This window comes from Gopherus flavomarginatus, chromosome 4 (assembly GCF_025201925.1).
Source record: "Gopherus flavomarginatus isolate rGopFla2 chromosome 4, rGopFla2.mat.asm, whole genome shotgun sequence".
Taxonomy (NCBI): Eukaryota; Metazoa; Chordata; order Testudines; family Testudinidae; genus Gopherus; species Gopherus flavomarginatus.
In genome coordinates this window covers 209,944,460-209,969,260 of record NC_066620.1, presented here as the reverse complement: position 1 = coordinate 209,969,260, position 24,801 = coordinate 209,944,460, and the positions used below count along the sequence as shown (strand labels likewise).

At 40.5% G+C, this 24,801-nt stretch overlaps 1 protein-coding gene across 4 annotated transcripts in view; it reads left to right on the top strand.

Annotated features, from left to right (window-relative positions):
* The window catches only part of MSRA (methionine sulfoxide reductase A), a 438,170-nt gene that overhangs the window by 292,871 nt on the left and 120,498 nt on the right, over positions 1-24,801 (top strand). For all 4 annotated transcript variants that reach the window (XM_050948949.1, XM_050948950.1, XM_050948952.1 and 1 more), the window contains exon 5: positions 5,263-5,369. In XM_050948949.1, coding sequence (XP_050804906.1) covers positions 5,263-5,369 — 107 coding nt within the window. The remainder of the gene's footprint in view (positions 1-5,262; positions 5,370-24,801) is intronic.

Sequence of the window (24,801 nt, the reverse complement as noted above, 5' to 3'; positions counted from 1 at the left end):
TGCCTCTAGTAACAACTCCATTGGATGACAATTTCCCATTTATATTTATTGTTTGTGATTTATCATTTAGCCAGTTTTGAATCCATTTTTACATAGACTGCATTGATTTTTGTATAGTGCTGACTTCTTTATCTGAGTGTCACATTGGCAAAGTTGGCTGCATGAGGAAACTTGCCCAGCATGTTTCTGTTCTATGCCTGACTCTAACCATTGCCACTTTCACCAGCACCATATTTTTAAAACATCCTCATACACATAACTTTGCCAATTAACTGAGGAATATATGTACTACCTTTCAGAATATAATATTAAGCAGTCCGTGAAGACTATAATTACCGCATATCAGTTTCCCCCCACTATTTAAAAAACAAAAACTGAAAACATGACTTTTTCAAACCTTTACATTTATACTCACTGTCATCAGTCAGAGGCAACCTTTAAAATGGCACTACCTTTGTAAGTTCTTGAAATATTTTAGCCAGACTGTATCTGATGTTTCTAATTGTTCTTCTTTTTAAAGCCTTTGTTCTGCTTTAATAGGTAGCAGGTTTAAAACAAATACGAGAAAGTATTTTTTCACGCAACACACTGTCAACCTCTGGAACTCCTTGCCAGAGGATGTTGTGAAGGCCAATACTATAATGGAGTTCAAAAGGGAGCTAGATAGATTCATGGAAGATAGGCCCATCAAGAGCTATTGGGCAGGAATGGTGTCCCTAGCCTCTGTTTGCCAAAAGCTAGGATTCGGTGACAGGGCATGGATCACTTGATGATAACCTGTCTGTTCATTCCCTTTGGGTCACCTGTCCATTGTCAGAGGACAGGATACTGGGCTTGATGGACTTTTGGTCTGACCTGGTATGGCCGTTCTTATATTCTTATGCTTCTTAGCAGGGATAAGGGAGTTAAAATTGGATTATATTTTAATATATGATGAACAACCTTATTGTAGTTTATTAATTATTAATTATAAGTAGTAATTAGTATTAGGTCAAATCCTTAAGTCTTTATTCAGATTTTATTGAGTAGGGACTGAGAAATGAGGATGGGGGAAATAACAGAAAACATGGAAATGGCAGAAGTGCTAAATGACTTTTGTTTCAGTTTTCACCAAAAAGTTTAGATAGGTTACTTAACAAATGCCAGTGAACATGAGGTAGGATCAGAGGCTAAAATAGGGAAAGAACAAGTTAAAAATTATTTAGACAAGTTAAATGTTTTGAAGTCACCAGGGCCTGATGAAATACATCCTCGAATACTCAAGGAGCTGACTGAGAAGATATCTGAGCCATTAGTGATTATCTTCAAAAAAGTCATGGAAGACGGGAGAGATTCCAGAGGACTGGAAAAGGGTAAATATAGTGCCCATTTATAAAAAAGGGAGTAAGGACAACCCGGGGATTTACAGACCATTCAGCTTAACTTCAGTACCTGGAAAAATAATGGAGCAAATAATTAAGCAATACATTTGCAGACACCTCAAAGATAATAAGGTGATAACAGTTAGCATGGATTTCTCAAGAACAAATTGTGTCAAACCAACCTAATAGCTTTCTTTGACAGGGTAACAAGCCTTGTGGATAGGGGAGAAGTGGTAGATGTGGTATATCATGACTTTAATAAGGCTTTTTATCCTGTCTTGCATGACCTTCTCATAAACAAACTAGGGCAATACAATTTAGATGGAGCTACAATACAGTGGGTGCAAAACTTGTTGGAAAACCATTCCCAGAGAGTAGTTAGAGGTTCACAGTTAAGCTAGAAGGACATAGCAAGTCGGGTCCTGCATGGATCAGTTCTGGATCTGGTTCTGTTCAATATCTTCTTCAGTGATTTAGACAATGACATAGAGCAGGGGTTCTCAAACTTCATTGAATTCATTCCGACAAAAACATTACTACAAGACCTGAGGAGGGGGGATCGAAGACTGAGCCCACCTGAGTCCCGCCACCCCTGGCAGGAGGCCCAAAGCCGAATCCAAAGCTCCTGCCCCGGGTGAGGGAGCCAAAGCTTGAACCTCACTTCTCTGGGTTGGGGGACCGGAACCAAATCCCCAGGGCTTCAGCCCAAAGTGTGGGGCCTGTAACCTGAGTTCTGCCACCTATAGCTGAAACCTTCTAGTTTCAGCAACAGGCGGCACGACTTGGGCTTGAGCTTTGGCCCTTGGCAGCGGGACTCGAGTTTTGGCCCCACGCGGTGGGGCTTGGGCTTCAGCCCTGGGCCCCAGCAAGTCTAACGCCAGCCCTGGCGACCCCGTTAAAACTGGATCACAACTCACTTTAGGGAAGGTGTCTCAAAGTCTCGGCCTGCGGGCCATCTGCGGCCCAAGAACCTCCCCACTGTGGCCCGTGGAGGAGATACGCAGGCAGACACGCTGCCAGCAATGTTTATTACAGGCATTGCCCCCTGCAGCTCCCATTGGCTGCGGGAGAGGGACAGCGATATCATTAGTTGCTGGGCAGAGTCAGCCATGGAGGCAGCATCATTTTTTCCCACAATTAATATGAACAAGTCAAACTACTGAACACAACTATCTGACGCACACCTGGCTGCAATCCTGAAGGTTTCAACTGCTCAGTCACTGAGGCCAAACATCAACAAACTGACAGAACTGAAGCATTGCCAGGTATCTGGCAAACACTAAAAACTCTCTGGCAGGTGAAGAATTGTATCAGGTTGTAGGGCAGTTTTATTATTTCCAAGAAATTTGAAATAAAAATTACAATATAAATGTTTTCTTTTCTGAACACCATCTTCAGTGACATTATTGGCCTGCTGGGAGGATCTGAAGAATGGCACTGGCCCTAAGATAAATGAATTTGAGACCCTGCTTTAGGATCCCGACCCACAGTTTGAGAATCACTGGAATAGAGAGTACACATATAAAGTTTATGGACGATACCACACTGAGAGAGGTTGCAAGTACTTTGGAAGATTAAAATTCAAAATGATCTGGAGAAATGGTCTGAAGTAAATGGGATGAAATTCAATAAGGAGATATGCAAAGTACTCCTCTTAGGAAGGAACAATCAGTTGCACACATACAAAATGGGAAATGACTGCCTAGGAAGGAGTACTGCAGAAATGGATCTGGGGGTGATAGTGGATCACAACTATGAGTCAACAGTGTAATACCATTGCAAAATAAGCAAACATCATTCTGGGATGTATTAGCAGGAGTGTTGTAAGCAAGACACAAGAAGTAATTCTTCTGCTCTGCGCTGTTTAGCTCTCAACTGGAATTCTGGGTGCCACATTTCAGGAAAGATGTGGACCAATTGGAGACAGTCCAGAGAAGAGCAACAACAATTATTAAAGGTCTAGGAAACATGACCTACGAGGGAAGATTGGGTTTGTTTAGTCTGGCGAAGAGAAGACTGGTGGGGGAACATGATAACAGTTTTCAAGTACATAAAAGGTTGATACAAGGAGGAGGAAGAAAAATTGTTCTCTTTAACCTCTGAGGATAGGACAAGAAGCAGTGGGCTTAAATTGCAGCAAGGGAGGTTTAGGTTGGACATTAGGAAAAACTTTCTAACTGACAAGGTGGTTAAGCACTGGAATAAATTGCCTAGGGATGTTGTGGAATCTCCATCATTGGAGATTTTTAAGAGTAGGTTAGACAAACACCTGTCAGGGATGGTCTAGAAGATAATACGTAGTCCTGCCTTGAGTGCAGGAGACTGGACCAGAAGACTTCTCAAGGTCCCTTCCAATCCTTTGATTCTAAGAAAGGGTATCAAGATTCATCCCATTATTTTTAAGTTTAGGAGATAGAAGCTAACCTTGATCCTGAAAACATGTATATGAGTCACTCTACTCACACAACTAGCCCCATGGAATGGACCACTCACGTGAAAGAGTAAAGGGACTATTCCACTGAATAAAGTTGCTCATGTATGTAAGCATTTAAAGGATTGAGCCTCTGAAGGCCAAATTCTTGACGTTATTGACTGTCTACCACTAGGATTTGGTCTTATGTTAGCATTGTGTCCTTTGCTCTGCATATATTCTTTGTCAAATTAATGCACGTATGTTGCAAAGGTACTCTTACAGTGGAGACCTCTTGAATACCTTGGTGTTTGTGCCTTTCCCTACTTGCTCTAATACAAAATCTTAAATACTAGGCCTTTCCAGCATCAGTAACTGACCACCACAACTACAGGGCTCATGAAACACCACTGTGCTTTGTTATATCCCTTCAGCAGGCCACAGCCTGGAGCATAATTTACATCCTATTTACAGTTGGTAGCCAGCTTCCTCCACTCGCACTGGGAGAAAGGTACAGTAGCCAGTTCTGCTACTCTCCTTTTGAGCACTTCTTTCCTGTCTGTTTATATAGTCCCAGCTGGGGGGTTACTTTCACCCAATTAGCCCCTCAGGTGTATCTGTACTCAGTTAATTGACACCCTCTTCCAACTGCCTGTCTTTCAGTCAGGTCCCAATTAATGTACACTGATGGAGAGCTGAGTGACAAGATGCTGAGTGCTTGGTTTTATTCCCAAAAGGAATTCAATATGAAACAACACAAAATCCAGCCAAACCTTCTCGCCAGGCTTGGCTCCCTACAGGATTCTGCCTCCAGGGTTTGTTCAGCCTAGATCCTTTCTCTGTAAAGGGGCATTCCCATCTCCCCTACTTCCACGTGAGATGATGAGCCAGCTGCAGCTATGACTCAGCAAAATACATGTACCAGTTTTTTACAAGATGATCAACATTTTTTAACAGGAACATCACTCAGTTACAGAGTAGGGTAGGGTTGTCAGCCTCTTCCAGTGCATTGCAAACTTTTTCCTCAGCAAAATGTAATCCTTCATTTGAGGAAAATTTTTAAGCCCTTGTCAAAACCAAAAAGATATGATTGTCTGCATGATGCAAAATAAGTATTTTAGGAGTATCTTGATTGCAGTAAAATGAACTAAGCACATAATATGTGTCCAGCTCATTGATGTTTTTAAGGCTTTACATCTGTATTTGACTGCTTATGTGATTTACCAAAACATAATATGCTTTTTTTAATGTACATCCCATTTAAATGCAGATATCAAAATAGAATCACTTCATGTCTATTTAAGCAAGAAAAGAATGGACTTGCTAAAAATACCAGTTGTACACGCCTACAAAAGACTGTGGAGAAATAGAGAATCAGCTAGTCCAGATGCACGGACTCTGTTAAAATTAGGTCTATTGAATCATTACACTGCAATCCTATTAGATAAGAAGCATGATCCTAATGGTTCACTGTACTTCTTCTCTCCCCAGGAATGAGGCAAGGTAATGACTTTGGCACGCAGTATCGCTCGGCCATCTACACGTTCTCTCAGGAACAGATGGAAGCTGCTCTGCGATCTAAAGAGGATTATCAAAAGGTAATATTGGATAGGATGTGGAATTAGCCTGTGCATGATCAGAGTTGAAGGGAAATTGGGAATGAGCACAGAAGGTGAGTTCATGTTCTGTGTGTTTGCTGCATATTATTCCTTTCACTATTCACTGTATGTTGTGCTTATTTTAAGTTTTAAGTTTGAATTGTTATAAAAGTTTTCGTGAATCATCTTGGTGGCTTTCTGCTGAATTGTTTAGCTACTTGTTCTGGCAGAAAATATCAATGTTTTAGTCTTAAAATGCAGACTATGTGGATGTGCCAAAACAAAACCCAGGGACCGAAGGTCTATGCAAATCTCAACTTTGCAGTTGGTCCCTATTCCTATAATGGTTCAAAGCAAACCTCAAATCCAAGCACTTATGGAATTTGGGGAAGTTTGGATCCAGATTAGCACACTGCCTCTCAAGGCCATCTCTAATTGTGTGTTTCAGTCTTTAAAATGCATCTGTAGTGTACTCAGCCGTCCATTCCATACCTACTGAGTCCAGGTGTGACTTGAGGGAGACTTGCAGTCTATCGTATGACTTAGGGAGACCCTCTGTGTTGACATTAGACAACACAACATTTGTTTAATGTGAGAGATAGGGAGAAAGAGAAAACTACAGACTCTTTGAACTTGAACAGCTCCCGTGAACATTGGCATATGAATTAATGACATTTGGGTTCTGGCTTTGTCTGTCATAAGAGATCCTATAGGACTCAGATCAACAAAAGGCAGCAGAATTAATATATCTTAGAAGAGGCTACTTTGCAAAATAGTAAGATGATTAAAGGGACACTCCTGAAGAACATAAGCTAACTCTCCAGCTTTATTTAAATGTGTATATCCATGTTGTGAGATCCCTCTAGTTTTCATACTTTCACCATGGTTGTGAATAGGCAGTTATTGAAATGTTCATTGTCGGCCTATTCCATTTTTAATTTGCAAACTTTCGTCATGTACAGTCATGATCTAACCTAATACTCTGGTTTTTTATTGTTGTTTTATCAAAGATTCTTAACAGTGTTACAGCTCTTGATATGCAGGATCTGACAATCTTTTTTTTCCCAAGATCCAGAATTTTTTTGAAAAATGTTGACTATGTATGTTTCCTTTTGAACAGTTGACCTAAATGGTGTCCCTCTGTGGAAGCTAAGTTCACAATCCAACTGTTGCAATTGATGGTATGAAGTATCACTGTAGAATGATGTTAATGTTTTAGGTTTCTCTCTCCAGTTTTCCTCCATACAGTATTTCTCCACTGTGACAGCATTTAGAACATCACTCCACATCTCTGTCTAGAGCATCCAGCTTCTTGTGATGTAGGAACACAGGGATTGCTACCAGATCAGCCTAGAGGTCTCGCCAGTACAATATCTGGTCTTTGATAGTGACCAGAACCAGAGGCTGCAGAGGAGGGTGTCAAAATTCCTATAATGGGCAATTATGGCGTAATCTGCTATTATGCAATTATGACATAATGCCATGTTGCAGATTAGCTAGCAAGTGGTGCTCAGAGAATGGGACTTTTCACATCTCCCCTCCAGGAAGAAAGGTCATGTCACTTACACAGGGCCCTCACTAGAGGATGATTATGTTGAAGAACAAGAATATTGGAGAACTAGAACTTAGGTATTATGGTGATAGGTGCTTTAGAGGTGCTGGTAGATGAGATAGAAAGACAAGAAGTCCTTCAAGAATATTTAATATTAATACAGTAGGAAGCTGAAGTGTTAAAGAATAAAAAACAAACCAGAAGTATATGCTAGTCCGAATGGGAGGCTGTAGCTATTGAGCTATATATATAGTGGGTCTGATTTTATAACTCTGCATGGATGCACAAAATTACGCATACAGTTGACTACTTTGCATATGCAATTGCCATGGTCTGATCTGAAAATCACTGCTTTGAACATGCAGATAACCAGTTTCTAAAGGGCTGCTAGCACTTAGTAACTGTGCATGCAAATTGTGTGCTGTTGCCTACCTATTTTTGCAATAGTTGCACCCACATAAGTATAGATCAGAAGCCGCCCGAGGTTCTCTCTCTCTGTACAAAGTGGCTGCTGAAGTTTATTTCTTCATATATAGCTTACAGAACTTGGTGCTCCTTATTGTTACTTTGGACCCAGGCCTTTTCTAACTTGCTTTCTTTTCTCTTTTGCTCACAGCAGTTGAGCCATATCACAATATGAGTCTTACAGCTTTCTGTTTGCTCTCCCAAAGCTGTGAGCGTCACTACTAACTTGAACGCAAAAAGACAATACAGAACAGTGTAACATAATGCTATGTGAACTGCCATCTCTACAGCCGAATTTCCTAATGGCACAATTTATAAAAATCTAGCTTGTTTGAAGTCTATTACTTTAGATGGAAAGTGCATATAATTCGTGTATTAATATAATTAGGCACAAATATGTGACTGATATCCTTCATAGCTTGTTTCTGCACTGGGAAGGTGTCATAAACAGATAGCTAAGGGTTAATGTTCTTTTACCTGTAAAGGGTTAACAAACGGAACCAAACACCTGACCAGAGGACCAATCAGAAAACAAGATTTTTCAAATGTCAAGGGAGGGAAGTTGTTGGGTGGGTGTTCTTTGTCTTGGTTCGGTGGCCCTCTCGGCTCTGAGAGTGATCTCTCTATCTCCAGGCTTTCTAATCTTCTGTTTCCAAGTTGTAAGTACAAGGATAGTAAGACAATAGGTTTATATTGTTTTTTTTGTATTTACATGTGTGTAGCTGCTGGAATGTTTTAAATTGTATTCTTTTTGGATAAGGCTGTTTATTCATTTTTTCTTTTAAGCAATTGACCCTGTGTATTGTCACCTTGATACAGAGACCATTTTTATGTCTTTTTCTTTCTTTTTATATAAAGCTTTCTTTTTAAGACCTGTTTGAGTTTTTTCACTGGTTAAGGCTAAGGAACGAAGGGAAGGGGAAAATCTCTTTGTGTTAGATTTACAAAGCCTGACTTTGCATACTTTCTGGGTGAGGGGAGAGAGAGATTTGATCTCTCGGTACTTGTGTTTCAAGGACTTGAAGCAGGGAATATCCTAGAGTACCCAGGGCGGAGAAATCTGGGAGGAGGTAAAAAGGGGGAAGGGAAGTGAGTTATTTCCCTTTGTGGTGAGACTCAGGGCATCTGAGTCTTGGGATCCCCCAGGGAAGGGTTTGGGGAGACCAGAGTGAGCCAGACACTGGAATTTCTGGCTGATGGCAGCGATATCAGATCCAAACTGGTAATTAAGTTTGGAGGTTTCATGCTAGCTTCTCATGTTCTGAACTCTAAGGTTCAGATCAGAGTAGGAAAGTTATGACAGAAGGTGACTCAAAAAAAGGTGACTAGTCAGTCAATTACTCTGCTACTCAACAAACATGTACTGTAGTTCCCAGAGCAACTGCCATATCATCTATAGTAGCACTGTAGTTACGGTTAACCTCTTGTGCTGAGAAAGCAGTGACCCATTCTGATATTTTGTAGGAAGCTTTTTTTCCCTTTGATTTGCATTGCATTATTTTTAAGGTAAATATATACAGTAACTGCCTTATAAATTCACGTTCTACTAACAATAGATACGCAGCAGTGCTTGAGGCACTTTTGCATATGTCAGATGCATCTCCATAAACCTTATCAAGTCAAAGGGCATTTATGTGTAGCATACTGCTTGGTTTTCCAAGATATGCATTGATGCACCCCATATCCTGCACTACACTGAACGTATAGTACCAACAATGTATTTGTGAGTGGCACCGTGGATTTGCTAGCACTGTAATTAAATTAAAGCCAAGTTGTCTTGTTTGTTATCTCACTACATAACGGAACATGTACTCAGGCCAGTTAGCTGTTTTTTTTGGGGGGGAGGAGGAGGAGTTCAGCTGAGACCTTGAAAAGAATTAACAGTGGATGGTTTCAGGGAGCCATAAAATCATAGAAATGTAGGTCTGGACGGAACCTTGGGAGGTCATCTAGTCCAGCAGCCTGTGCTGACCTAGGATCAAGTATACATTATGTTATCTTGTATATTTTGTTACACTGAAGAAATTTTTTTTTGTTTTATTGGGGATAGGAATCCTCCTCCTTCAGGACGTAAGGCAACCATTAACTCATGGGAGTTAGGAACAAACTTCCTTTAAGTATAGGATGTCCCACAACAACACACACTGAGGTTTCTTACACATCTCTAAAGCAGCTGATGGAGGCATTAGACACAGGCTCCTGTTCAAGAGGGACTGCTACAGCTGTGAATGACCATTCTTATACCTATGAAACAGTAAAGCTATGCATCACTTTGCTATCTTAATGCTGGAAAACACTGGCTTTAAAGTGGGAGAAGGCTATATTTTTCCTGTAGGCCTTCTGCATCCCTGTCAGTGTCCTGAAGAACCCAACATTTCAAATTGCACACACTTCCTAGAAGGTGGCACAGTAGCATTATCCTTCCAGGCACAGAAGACCAAGTAGCTGCAGAAGTGTGCTCTTCTGTGCCCTTCCAAGTCTCTGCTTAATAGTCTGCTCAACAGTGTCCACTAGTATGAAGATCTCCTCCCAGAACGTGAGCATGCTGAGTAAGCAACATGTCTACCTCTGACTAGTCCAGGGGGCAAGAGTGAGGTTGTGAGTTGAACCTGAACGGCCCTCATATACACATCTATTTTAAGCTGTGACACTTGTTGCTGATTCATGTAGCTGTTTAACAGCTGAGAAATGGCAATACGGCAACCAGGAATGAATATATATTGGGGCCAAGCCTCTTTGACTGTTTATGAAATTGAGTGCATACAGTGGTAGACAGTGAATGGTAATATGTTTTATAATATGGTTCCACTGTTAGTGAATTGTAACAAAGGTGTAAGTGTAATTATAAAAACAGAAAATGGGGGCCAGAGCTTGATGAACGTGCTGTGAGTTAGCGCTTCAATCCATTTTGTCTGAAGCTGAGGTGTTTGGTTTTTTTTTTAATACAGTTGAACCTGAGGTTATTTAATTTTCAAGACAGTTGCGAGTTTGGGTCTGGTTGTCAAATGAATTATCTAGGCAATAATCCAGATGCAGAATTAGGGTGGGGGGTAGAGAGATTTTTTTCCTCAAAATTGCAATCTTACTAGGTTCAACCAAGCTGCACGCATGAAGTTTGCAGGCTTCCAGGAATCCGCTGAAGTTAATTGCAAAAGAACAGTGTAAGACATGCTGGGGTTACTTTAAGGAAGTGTATGTAATATGCTTCCTTAACTGATGTAGGTTTCAGTGACTTCTTTAGAGGGGAAAGATTGATAGTGGAGCCAGTGTGCAGACACATGGCATAAAACATATTCTTTGCTATAAAAGCAAATTCCTTACAGGACAAACTCCAGATGCAAAGCAGTTTAAGGGCCCCTCCTGGATTTGTTGACTGTAGTGGGGATTCTAAATTCATTAAAACATGTCTGAGCTGTCTCTAATAATTAAGGCTAAGTTATAAACTTCGGAGTCTCAAACCTGAGTCTTTGACATACAGATGTTAGCCATTGTGGGAGGAAAATAAGCTCCTGACCTCTGTTCTATCTACAAAGACTTTTTAATTTGATTTGCTAGCTTCAGACATTCAGAGGCCCCATATAGAGAAATGCTGCCAAATGCTGCTGAATTATCGGGCGCGTGGCAGAGGTCTTGGAGAGAAAAGTTACTGTAACTTTTCCCCCAGTGTTAGCAGTCAGGAGAGACAACAGAAGGCTCTAAGATAAAAAGAATAAAAGCCTTAGAATTTTGAGGATTTTTTTTAAATATCCAGTCCTCAGCCAAGCCACATAGATTAGTAATAAGTTGTTTTTATCAATGAGACAAGAAATTCTAGATGAAGCACAGAAGCAGTCTTGATGTTTCCTGACAAACAGGTTGAACTGCAACAGCAATAATAAATCCATTTCCCCTCTGATCCTGCAAACCGCTCTGCATGGGTGGAATGAGAGGTTGGCACAGCGCCCCACTTAAGTCCAAGTTAGCCAATAAGTTGATTTGAGAAGATAAAACCAAACAATGGTATAACCAGGAGTAATGGAATTAAATTAAACAAATGAACATTTAGAATGAATATCGGGAAAAACCTTCCTAGTGGCCAGAGCTATTAGTCTGTAGAGCAGTCTCTCGGGGAAAGGATGGAATCTTCATTGCTGGAGAGGCTTAGAACTACAGAAGACATGCAAAGCATTAGAAAAGATATACTGAAGAAAAACATCCTACCCTAGCTGGAGGATGGACTAAATGACCTTGTAAGTGTTGTGTCCCCCGCATCATAATAGCCATGATTCCATGAAAGAAAGAAGACTGGGGTGAAATTTGGTTTTAAGGTATTGTCAAACCAGCTATTCACCTAAATGATTGAAACTTTCACTGGTCAAATTATCACTTCACTTGGCATTTCGTCAAATGCCTAATGTTTTTGAGTATTTTGACAGATGACTAGAGCTGAAGATGGCATTTAATGAAATGTCTAAAATTTCTCATTGAATTAAATAGTAAAAGGAATATACTGGACCAAATTCATCATTGAGGTAATTCCATAAGAGCTAATAGAATTACACCAGAGATGAATTTTATGTTTTCTTATATACAGTCATATTCAGCATAGGAGGGCATCCACCAATCAGTTACATCAGATGTCCTGTTCTTTGCTATCACTACCTGTTTATTGGAAAGTGACATTGGTTGTTGTCTTCTTGGTTCTTTTGGAAGAATTTACAACTGTGGGTTGTACGCTTCTTCTACTCAGAGCAGTTATATGTGATAATCACTGACAGCTACTGGGAGATTATTGATGAGTATCATTTCACACAGACAATCTTCTAAAGATTCAAATCATGTATTGTGACTGGGAGAAGGTTGTTCACATTGGTCTTGATTAAGAGAAGGTGGCTGTTTACAAGTTTCTTAGGATGTAGAAGATTGTATTTAATAAGGCTTCTGAATTTCAGTAGTTGCAAAAGCATCTGATAACTCTTCTTCTGAATGTGTCTGTCTCAGAACTTCAAGTATCAGAGGTGAAAATGTTTGTCCCATCTTTGCATCAATACTGAAACGAACAGTGGTGGTTACTTGACCTTTGAAAATAGTTTTGTGAAAATGAGTGAACTGGATCCCCCAAATACAACCTTTTTTCAGTTTGCCATTTATCCATGATATAAACATCCCTTTTATAGTTATGTTTGTGCATTCCACAGATATTTGAATCTGTGGATGACCAGGCTTACAATGAACAATCATTAATTCGTCTCATATTACCCTGGCCAGCAGAAAACTTGGCTTCATTGTCACTTCCAGAATATATGGTCACCTTACAGTAGAAAGATAACTAGCAACTGGTATAGCACTCCTCGCTGCACTTCTAGATGATTGTGGTAGCAGGATAAAATCTTTAATTGGATCAACGTGGCATATCATGATCCATTTGTAGGAGTCTCCTGGAATTGACTTCATAGCAATAAGATAAATATGTCCATGAGATGAGTAATCCTGGCTAAATAACACCATACTTGTGCTTTGTTGGTTACATTTATGTTGAAATGCTATACACAAGAATTTGACAACTTCTAGACTTCCTTGTGAGATGCATATATTTATTCATCAATTCTTTTGACATTTTGTCATGTCTGACATGGCCAGTAGCCATGTGAGCTTTATTAAGGACATCACATGTATCTTCACTACTCACTAAATGTATCATTCATCTGATTTACACTTCTTAATAAGCTTCCTTACATCCCTACACTGTAGGGTCTCACATGTGGGGAAAAAGACATTTTCTTATTACTATCAAGATGATTTTAGTCTGAACCCAGGCTTAAACAGGAGGAGCAGTTGTACCTTAAAGGCACTGAGGACAATATGGAGACGTGCCATCCCAGGAAGAGCATTGTAAGGCATTACAATTCCTCTCAGAGCTCCCTGGAACACAGGTGGAGTGGCTACATTCCTTGATTGGATGCAGCATGCATTGCATATGGATTCTGTTCCACGGACTGCAGACTGCAAATGTCCCTTTGCTCTCAGGCAGGCTGCACAAGGGGAGATTGCTGTTTGACCCTTCCCCCAGGCATATGCACTGTGCATCTACCTAAGGGCCAAGCCCTTTATTTAGCGCTTTGGCTTTTGTGAGTATCCAGTCACTTTTATATCCAGTTGTTGATCATGCATTTGGAATAGTGATTATGAAGAATATTAAACCATACCTTCTCTTTTGCAATCATCTGCTAAGGTTGAAGGTCACTGAGGTTGGCAAATATGCCTTTTAATTTTATTGCATTGCAAACATGTCCCCAGCCACTGCATCAAGCTAACATTTGAACAGAGCATTAAACCATTTTTAGAAACTAGACCTTGTATAAATGAATGTAAATATCAAATAAACTTACTTTAAGAATATGTGTTTCTGATGGAACTTTATTCCTCCCTTGCTCTTTACACATTTCAACTTATGAAAAGATTCCAACTCCATTATACAAATGTCATGCTTTTATACATTTTAGGCAGATGATTATTAAGTTAGTCTTCAAGTCAGAGTTCCATGATTGACCCAAGGAGTGAAATTATGAGTATTAAGACATGCGTTAACATCGACCGAAGCTAGATGCCCCTCATATGTAATCTGTCAAACCATAAAAAGAACAGGAGTACTTGTGGCACCTTAGAGACTAATATATTTATTTGAGCATAAGCTTTTGTGGGCTACAGCCCACTTCATCGGATGCATAGAATGGAACATATAAGAAGAAGATATATATATACATACAAAGAACATGTCTTTTTGCGGATATAGACTAACATGGCTGCTACTCTGAAACCTGTCAAACCATGTGTTCTGTAGTGCTAGGCCAGTCATGTGGGCCATCCTAATTGGCATCTAGTTCATTATTTTAGATTTCCTTCCCTTGGTAAACATTTGTTATATCAGAGTTTACAATTTTCATAAGCATATTAAATTCCATAGACATATATGCAATAATTGAATTCATGATTGTTGCCATAAGTGAGCACGGTGCTTTACAGATAGACACAGTTCCTACTCCCAACGAGCTTTGTTTAAGTTCAGCATTATATAACAGGTGGCGATGAGCGAAAATAGAGGAGATTGAGATAAAGGAAGGTAAAGGTTACAAAAACTCATGGTCTTATAACTCATTTTTATTACGTTCAATGTGGGTTAAATCTTCAGATCCTTGACTCCTTACCCAAAACCTGACTCAAGCAAACTCCCATGACTTGAGTAAAGTACAAAGTAAGACAGGATCTGAGATTAAGCTGCTTTATTTTTCCATTTAAAAAAGTTAAATTTTGTTACTATATAAGTACAGGGGCTTTTAAATCATAGCCTGCATTGTGAGGGGTGAGATGAGGACACGTGGCACAATTCTTCCCAAGAGGCATTCTCTGGTGAACATCCTGCCATTTCTACTCTTTTTTTTTTTTTTTAGCTTTTTTGGCCTGGGAGAAGCCTCAAATGCAGAGATGCTAAAAAATGAAACCAAAGTTTTGGGTGTTTTAAATTATTTAAACCTATGTGAATATGCTTGATGGTAAAACTTCAGAACAACTCTTACTCTATCCAAACCAGTTTGCTTTATTCCTAATGCTATATTATTATTCAAGCAGGTGTTTGTTGTCGAAACCTCAGTTTTTGTACGGGGGCACAACCAGGCACAAAAAAATCAAGCAATTGCTCATGGAATGTGTTCCATTATTTACCCAGCCTTAAAATATAAAACCAAAATTTTCAGACCTGAGTGTCTAAACTGAGGCTCCTAGATCCATATTTAGATGCCCGAGTGTCCTGATTTTCACAAGTGCTGAGCAACTGCAAATGTCTTTTGAGTCAATTATAGGGAACTATAGATGCTGCCTGTGTCTAAATATGGATCTTGGAGCCCCACTTTAGGCACTCAGGTTTGAAAATTTTGGCCATCATATATAATGCTGCATGTCCCAAAGTCTTGCCAAATCCCAATAAGAGCTGAGCCCATAAATCTCCCACTGCCATCAACAGTAACTTCATGTGATCTGCATGCACTTCTCCGGAGTTGGCTCCCAGAGCCAGATTCTGGTCTGTTGAATTGCTGCAGCTCCAGAACAATTCCATTACAATCAATGAGATTACTTCAGATTTACAGTAACAGATAAAAATGTGGCTCAGAACATTTTTTCATTTTAAATACTGGTTTCCAGATCAATTGTAAGAGGGCACTTTGTATCTCCTGCCATTGAAGTACCCCACACAGTCAAATATAGCTCTCTGCTTTTGGGAAAGCAAATCAGTATTTCCTGGAAAGAAGAAACAGAGCATGCTTTGCAAGGAGCATTATCACTTTCATTTTGATCCCAGGATATTTTAGTGCCAAGATCTCTTTCTCTCACACTAATTTCCACACTTTGCGTGTGGTCTGGTTCTGTATTCATTGCATGCCCAAAACTTCTAGTGAGTTCGGTCGGAGTTTCGGGCACACAGGAAATTTAGGATTGGACCCATATGGTTTGATCCTGGTAGATGGTAAATGCTTTCTGGGAGGTGGGCAGCATTGCCAACTCCTAAATGTGCTCAACATTTCGCAGGATCAGACTCATAGTCAAAACTTCCAATCTTTGCTCTAACATTTGTCCATCTAGCTCAGCACTGGTCATGGTGGGAGTGATAGTGTAGACTGCCATAGGAATTTTCTCGTTTTCGTCCATGGGATCATTCTTGTATGTCCAGTCATTAATATACAGTGTAATATGTGCGGAACTAGTTATTTAAAAAATATAAACCAAAAATGGAGAAAGAGGGAGGAAAAAAAAGAGTCCCCAGAAGAGCAGTGTGAAGTTTGACAGCTGCCTGTTTTTCACTGAAGGAGTAAAATATTATATAAAACCAGCACCAAAGAGAGCATGAGTTTCAACCCAGCAAGGGTTCATTTGTGTCTGAGTCTCGGAGTTAGACTGGGATTCAGTGTCCACATCCACTTCATGAGTATTGTTTATTAATCATGTTTGGAATGGTAGTGCCTAAGGACCAACAAAGAATGGATGCAAAGCACGGTACAAACATAGAGTAGGACAGTGGTTCTCAACCAAGGTATATGTACCCCAGGGGGTACACAAAGGTCTTCCAGAGGGTACATCAACTCCTCCAGATGTTTGCCTAGTTTTACAACAGGCTACATAAAAAGCACTAGCAAAGTCAGTACAGACTAAAATTCCATACAATGACTTGTTTATACTGCTCTATATACTATACACTGAAATGTAAGTACAATATTTATATTCCAATCGATTTATTTTATAATGATATGGTAAAAATGAGAAACTCAGCAATTTTTCAGTAATAGTGTGCTGTGACACTTTTGTGTTTTTATATCTGATTTTGTAAGCAAGTAGTTTTTAAGTGAGGTGAAACATGGGGTACCAAGACAAATGAGACTCCTGAAAAGAGAACAGTAGTCTGGGAAGGTTGAGGACCACTGGAGTAGGAGACATGTCCTGCCCTAAGGAGTTTACATTCTAAGTAGACAAGGCAGACATGGAGTGGGGAACGGGTATAACACACCAGCAGAATGAGCAATGGGACCATGATTTTTGTTGGGGAGGGGGTAAGCTACAGGGAAAGGACAGGGAGAGGGGGACAGGTCAGGGGTGAAGAGGGTAAGAGGTGCAGATGTGAAGAGAAACTGAGGTGAATGGATTGTGAAGGAGGAGGAGAGAGAGGGTTGGCACAAACAGCCAATCAGCACAGGGCAGAGAAAGTCCAGTCAAAATGTAGAAAGATCTCTGAGTGCCCGAAAGTCCTGGCTTTGGCTGCTGTCTGCTGGAGTCGCTGGTCGTCTAGAACTGTAGCTAGTAATCATGTTGTATGTTTTTGGGCTTCAAGCTGAATGGTGACGTACCAGCCAGTAGTTTACTGATACCTGAAGTCATATGTAACAATGAGATTGGGCAGGAATCAGGACTGATCATAAATTACAGCTTTCTATTGTGAGGATGTAGCAAAATCTATTCCTCTCTGTCTTCGTATCTCCCTCTAATTTTGTTCCCCTGCTTTCTGTCCCATTTCCCCCCAAGACTTTCTCTTTGCTCCAATGGTTCCAGCCTCCAGAGAAAATAAATTGATACTTTAAAAAAAATCTGATTTTTAAAAAATGTAAATTAATTAGAGGTTTATTTTTTTAAAAAAAACCTATTTAAAGTTAAATTTGAAATTGACAAGCTATGTTAAGGCCTACACTTGCTATAATGTACTACAGTCATTGAAATTTAATAACAAAAATAATATTAAGCAGTGCATATTTGCTGCCAAGTTTTAAAGCAAGTCAAATCACTGAACTGTTGGAAGTCACAGGCTAAGCACCTCGAGCCATTTTGCTGAAATGCTAAGCCAGCTTTGATAGCGTAGCTTTTTCTACAGGTGCAGAGAGAATATTTTCTTCATTTCAGTTTGTTCAACTAGTTCAGTTCAATGACTAGTTTATTTAAAGTAAAGAAACTAATTGAGAGCTGGAAAAGCAGGAGAACTTGTTTTCCTTTTCAAATCTATGAATAAAAACTAGGTGTGAGAGGATAACATCTACTAATTCTAAAAGCTTGAACGACGCGGTGACCAAAAACAGTTTAATTAATTAACTATAGAAAATACTTCCTTTGTTTAATAAATCAGTTACATTTAAATGCAAAACATGTTTTTTTTCATATGAATCCAGCAAATTAAAGGTAGTTCATTTAACTAATAAACAATTTTAAAATGCTGGTTTTGTGCATTTTTAATTGATTTTGAATTTCCATCCAAATAGAGCTTGGTTCAAATCAAAAGTTAAAAAAAACTAATAATCTTGTAAATAAGAAATGCATCATTCACCTTTTTAATCACAATAAATAAAAATCTGAATAAATTTAAGTTAAGCTGTATAATTGTTTAAATAAAGATGTATAGATATAGTGTAGCCTCCTGGCTAGCAAAAAAACTCTCTTCCAATCTGGTCTGGTGGAAAATTCCTTCCTGACCCCAGATATCATGATCACTTAGACCGTGAGCATGTGGGAAAGATCACCAGCCAGACACCTGGGAAAGAATTCTCTGTAGTAACTCAAAGCCCTCCCCATCTAGTGTCCCATTTCTGACCATTGGAGATATTTGCAGTTGTAGATGGGCCATATGCCGTTGTAGGCATCACACCACCCCCTCCATAAACTTATTAAGCTCAGTCTTGAAACAAGTTAAGTTTTCACCCACACTACTTCCCTGGGAAGGCTGTTCTATAACTTCACTCCTCTGATGGTAAGAAACCTTCATCTAATTTCCAGTCTAAATTTGTTGATAACTACTTTGTATCCATTTGTTCTTGTGCCAACATTGGCCCTTAACTTAAATAACTCTTCTCCATCCCTGGTGTTTATCCCTCTGTTGTATTTGAAGAGTAATCATATATTCTTTCAGCCTTTGTTTGGCTAGACTAAACAAGCTAAACTCCTTAAATCTCCTCTCATAAGGCAAGTTCTTAATTCCCTTGAACATCCAGTAACCCTTCTCTGCACCTGTTTCAGTCTGAATTAATCTTTCTTAAACATTGAAGACCAGAATTGCACACAGTATTCCAGATGAGGTCTCAGCAGTGCCTTTTTCACATCTGCATCATGTTGGTGGCTAGTAGTCATCATAATCATCCTGTGGTCAATAAATACACCCAGGTCTTTTTCTTCCTCTGTTGCTTCCAACTGATAAGTCCCCAGTTTATAGCAAAAATTCTTGTTGTTATTTTCTAAGTGCATGACCTTGCACTTTGCACAATTCTTTTCATCCCATTTCTATTATCCCAGTTTTCAAGGTTGTCCAGATCATCTTATATGATATGGACCATACCTCCCAAATTTGAGTCACTCCCATTTTTTTGTGTCAAGATCATTAATGAAAACAATAAATAAGACTGGTTCAAAGACTGATCCTTGAGGAACTCCACTGTAACCTCTCTCCAGCCTGACAGTTCACCTTTCTCCATGACCTGTTGTAGTCTCCCCTTTAACCAGTCCCATACCCACCTTTCGTTTATTATATTAATTGCCATCTTCTCCAATTTAACCAATAATTTCCCATGTGCAACTATATCACATGCTTTACTGAGATCCAGATAGGTTAGATTGGCTGCATTACCTTTGTCTGGAAAATTGGTTATGTTCTTAAAGAAAGAGATCAGTGTAGTTTATTACGATCCACCTTTTGTAAAATCATGTTTTATTCCATCCCAATTACCATTTACCTTTAAGTCTTTAATTACTCTCTCTTTCAGAATTTGTTCTAAGACCTTCCAGACAATTGAGGTTAAATGAAGGGCCCTGTAGTTTAACAGATCACATTTTTTTTCCTTCCTCAAATATTGGTACTATATTTGCGATTCTCCAGTCATAGAGTATGACCCCTGAGCTTATGGGTTCATTAAAAATCATTGTTATTGGGCTTGCAATTTCATATGTCAGTTCCGTTTAATATTCCTGAATGCAGATTGTCCAGGCCCCCTCCAGTTTTGTCCCTTTAAGCTGTTTGAGTTCGGCTTCTGCTTTGGATGTAGTAATTTCTACTTCCATATCCTCACTCCCATCAGCCATCCTGCCACTGCTCCCAAGCTCCTCCATTCCCTCATTTAAAAACTGTGACTGGTGTGTGTGTGCTGCCTTCCTGCTCCCTATTCCTGTGTGCTTCCTGAACTCAGCGTTCCACTGTGTGTACGTGTGCGTGCACAGGGCATGTGCATCTACTCCTCTAGCAGCAGGTCCTCTCTGTTGTTTGGACTGTTATGTTTTGTTCAAACTGTTACTGTCCTAACTGGTTCATGGTCAGGGCGTATTTTGATTGACAACCTTCCTGTGTGTCTTGCTTTGGAATTTTTGTGTGTGTATTGGGGATTGCTGTTCTGGCATGCATCAGAGCTTAACATTATGGCAACGGGTGCTTCTATTCTGCAACCCATGCTGCCTGCATATCCTTCGATTGTTGACAGGTGGGACTTTATTCGTAATTTCTGGAACGTAGTGCAGATCATGTAACACTGTAGTGCTGCTATGTTAGCCTTGCTGCAGAACTGCGTAGGCCATGATGGCACTGATATTTATGATGGGCTCCTGGAGCCCAAGTCCTCCTTTGATGGGGCTGTGCAACTCCTCAATGAGTATTTCTGGAGATTCTGTTCTGTTAAAGAGAAAAACATTTTCTGAAGCTCATCAGCAGTCCAATAAAGTCATATGTGAATTTGCATGTCATTTCATAGAATCATAGAATATCAGGGTTGGAAGAGACCTCAGGAGGTCATCTAGTCCAACCCCCTGCTCAAAGCAGGACCAACACCAACTAAATCATCCCAGTCAGGGCTTTGTCAAGCCGGGCCTTAAAAACCTCTAAGGATGTAGATTCCACCACCTCCCTAGGTAACCCAGTCCAGTGCTTCACCACCCTCCTAGTTAAATAGTGTTTCCTAATATCCAACCTAGACCTTCCCCACTGCAACTTGAGACCATGGCTCCTTGTTTTGTCATCTGCCATCACTGAGAACAGCCAAGCTCCACCCTCTTTAGAAACCCCCTTCAGGTAGTTGAAGGCTGCTATCAAATTGCCCCTCACTCTTCTCTTCTGCTGACTAAACAATCCCAGTTCCCTCAGCCTCTCCTTGTAAGTCATGTGCCCCAGCGCCCTTTTTTAACTTGCTGGCAAGAATACTGTGGGAGACCATATCAGAAGCTTAGCTAAAGTCAAGGTATATCACGTCCGCACTTTCCCCATATCCACAGAGCCAGTTATCTCATCATAGAAGGCAATCAGGTTGCTCAGGCATGACTTGTCCTTGGTGAATTCCTTGAGGACCTGCCCCATGATTTTTCCAGGGACTGAGGTGAGGCTGACTGGTCTGTAATTCCCCAGATTCTCCTTCCCTTTTTTAAAGATGGACACTATATTTGCCTTTTTCCAATCATCGGAGACCTCCCCCGATCACCACGAGTTTTCAAAGATAATGGCCAATGGCTCTGCAATCACAACAGCCAACGCCCTCAGCTCCCTTGGATGCATTAGATCCGGACCCAGGGACTTGTGCCTGTCCAGCTTTTCTAAATAGTCCTTAACCTGTTCTTTCACCACTGAGAGCTGCTCACCTCCTCCCCGTAAAGTGCTGCCCAGTGCAGCAGTCTGGGAGATGACCTTGTCTGTGAAGACCGAGGCAAAAAAAGCATTGAGCACTTCAGCTTTTTCCCCATCATCTGTCACTAGGTTGCCTCCCTCATTCAGTAAAGGTCCCACACTTTCCCTGACCACCTTCTTGTTGCTAACATACCTGTAGAAACCCTTCTTCTTACCCTTCACATCCCTTGCTAGCTGCAACTCCAGCTGTGCTTTGGCCTTCCTGATTACACCCCTGCATTATCAAGCAATATCTTTATACTCCTCCCTAGTCATCTGTCCCGGTTTCCACTTCTCGTAAGCTCCCTTTTTGTGTTTAAGCTCACCGAAGATTTTTCTGTTAAGCCAAGCTGGTCACCTGCCATATTTGCTAATGGTACACTGCTGAAGTGCATGGTGGACATTTGTCTGACTACAGTGGTTATAAAGGCTTGGAATTTGTATGCTTTGCAGACAGTGAGCGAAGTTGTATGCTCTGTGCTCTACAGAGGCATAGCCTTGACTAGAAAGTTCCATTATTATCCTATGATCTGTGCTTACAGCTTGGTATTATGCATGAACTCATGCAGGAAACCTTGGGTGTAGCTATGTTGCCTAGAATAGAAGGGGATAGTCAATGTATCATTCAGAGACAGCATGATTGATTTAATGGTGATGGTGTTCTGTCTATGGCTATGTCCATACTCTCCGTGGTTGGATTTGAACGTCAAGCCTTTTGCACCCCCATAGATCATACACCCCCTGCACTTGTGGACAAGATCTTGAGGAGAATTGCAGTGCCTAAGAGGTAATGGTATTATTCAGGAGGTAGAAGTGCCTATGGATTGGAGTTCACCCATGGTGATTGTATACAAGAAGGGTGACATTTGGACTGTGCACTGATTTAAGGCCACTCCATAAACATGTGAAAGATGAGCAGTTTCAATTGCCAGCCTTCAAAGAGGTAACATGCTGGGTAAGTGGATCCTGGATTTTCTCAGTGTTGGATCATCAATCCAGGTATTGGCAAATACCCGTTGCTGACAGTTTGCAGCTGTTCCTGACTTCCAGCATGCCACTGGGGAGATACCCAATATCAATGGCTCCCTTTTGGTTTAGTCTCTGCACATGAAGTAATTCAGAGAGTGGCTTTTCAGCTCTTTAATAATATCCAGGCTGCATATTGCTATTTAGATGATATTCTTATCTTTGCTAAGACCCTTCCTGAGAATAATACTATTCTAGACCAGATGCTAACCTGGCTCCAACAAGCTGGCATAAAGTTAAATGTGGCAAAGTGCAGTTTTGCAAAAGATGCTGTAGAGTTTCTAGGGCATTGTCCATCAGCTGATGGTGTGAAACCGACACCTGAACTACTACAGGCTTATGCCTTGCTACTATTACACACTGATCATAGCAGTTTACGTTCAGTGACTGGCCTAGCTCAATACATAGGTGACCATGCTCTGCCCCATTTTAGTAGCTTTGCCAAGCTGTTGTGGGATTTAACCCAGGGCCAGGGACTGTTGGTTTGGAGTAAAGAAGGAAAGCAGACTGTTGAAACCCTGCGTCAAGCCCTCTGATGGATCCAATCCATGTTTATTTTGATCCAAGGAAGCCTGTAGTGATTCACACTGATGTATGCAAAGAGGGTTAGGAAGACGTTCTCCTCCAGGAGGGATGGCCAGTTATATGTGTGTACTATACTCTCACCCCGATGGAAGCAAAGTATTCCCAGACTGAGCTAGAGTCATTGGTGATGGATTTTGTATGCTTCAAAGTATGCCTAGTGGGAGGACATTTTTACCTTAGAAACTGATTGTTTGCCTATTCTGGGCCTCTGTTGTAAGGCTATTGACCTACAGCACTGGATTATTCAGTTGCAGCAATGTATTATTCAGCTGCAACAGTAGGACTTTAATTTGGTACATATCAAAGGAAGACATAATTTGCTTGCCGATGCTCTTTCAAGAAATTCTGCTGGGTTGGCACCCTCAAATGCAGAAGTGGCAGAGTGCACCATATGCTTTTTACTGAAAGTTATGCCAGTTAACTCAAGGCAAACCGCTGACACCACTCTTCAAGATGCTGAACTGTGCAAGGTGATAGTACAAGCATGTTGGATGGACTCAGTCCTTAAGAGAACATTGTCTACATTCTACAAAATTTGTTCCATGCTCATGGTGAAGATGTGCTACTTGACATATCTTATGTAGAGGAGCCTGGGTGACAGTCCCAGCAACATTGTGACAAGCAGTCTTGGATGTGGCTCACGAAGGACATTTGAAAGTTAAGAAAGTGAAGGAACTTCTGCGTAGTTATGTTTGGTGGCCAGGGCTGCACTCAAACATTGAATATTGTGTAAAGGCATACTCAGCCTCTACAGTGCATAGAACTATTGCTCTTCTGGCCTCTTGGAAACCAGTAGTCCTAGACAGACCAGGACAGAGAATTGCAGTGGATATTACTAGCCCCTCAACTGAACTGCGTGGTTACACACTGTTGACTGATATAGACTATTATTCGTGGTACACCTTTGTATTCATAATTTCACAGGGCACCTCAAAGGAGCTCATTTCTTGTCTAACGACTTTAATTGCAGGGTTTGGCCTACCAGAGAGCCTTGGTTCAGATAATGAGACACCGTTTGTATCAAAGAGTTTGAAGGCTTTCTGACAAATATTGATACACTACATTATAAATCTGCTGTGTACCCTCTGCAAGGAAATGGGATAGTGGAGAAATTGCATGGGGCTTTGAAGAAATAAGTACCTCACATACTGGAAGAACATTGAGATACAACTTTCCCTATTGCATTAACTCATGCTTTATAGGCTTTTCAGAGTATGCCTCATTAAAGTATTGGAGAAAGTACTGTTCTATTGGCTCTTCAGCTGACCTATGAGGACCAAATTGTCTGTGCTGTTGAAAAAAGTTCATCCTATCACTTCGCCATCCTTAAACATGACTAATGTGACTAGGAAGTAAGCAAGTTTCAACAAAGATATCCATGCAAGACTCCATGCATTTTATCCTGGACAAAAGATGAGGGTCTGGAAGTGTTTTTGATACTTGGGGCATGATCTTGCAAGCTGCAAGGTACAGAGCATGGAGAGTGCATTTAGAACATGGAGAATGCGTTGATAATGAGCAAGAGATACTGCCTACTGAAAGAAGAATAGATAGAAAGAAGACACTCTTTCTGCATATGATGATGTCATGTTGCCAGTTGAGGAAGTTTTGCATCCATCCCCTGTGCTGAATCAGAGCTATAAACTACTGCCCCAGCAAGGCACTTC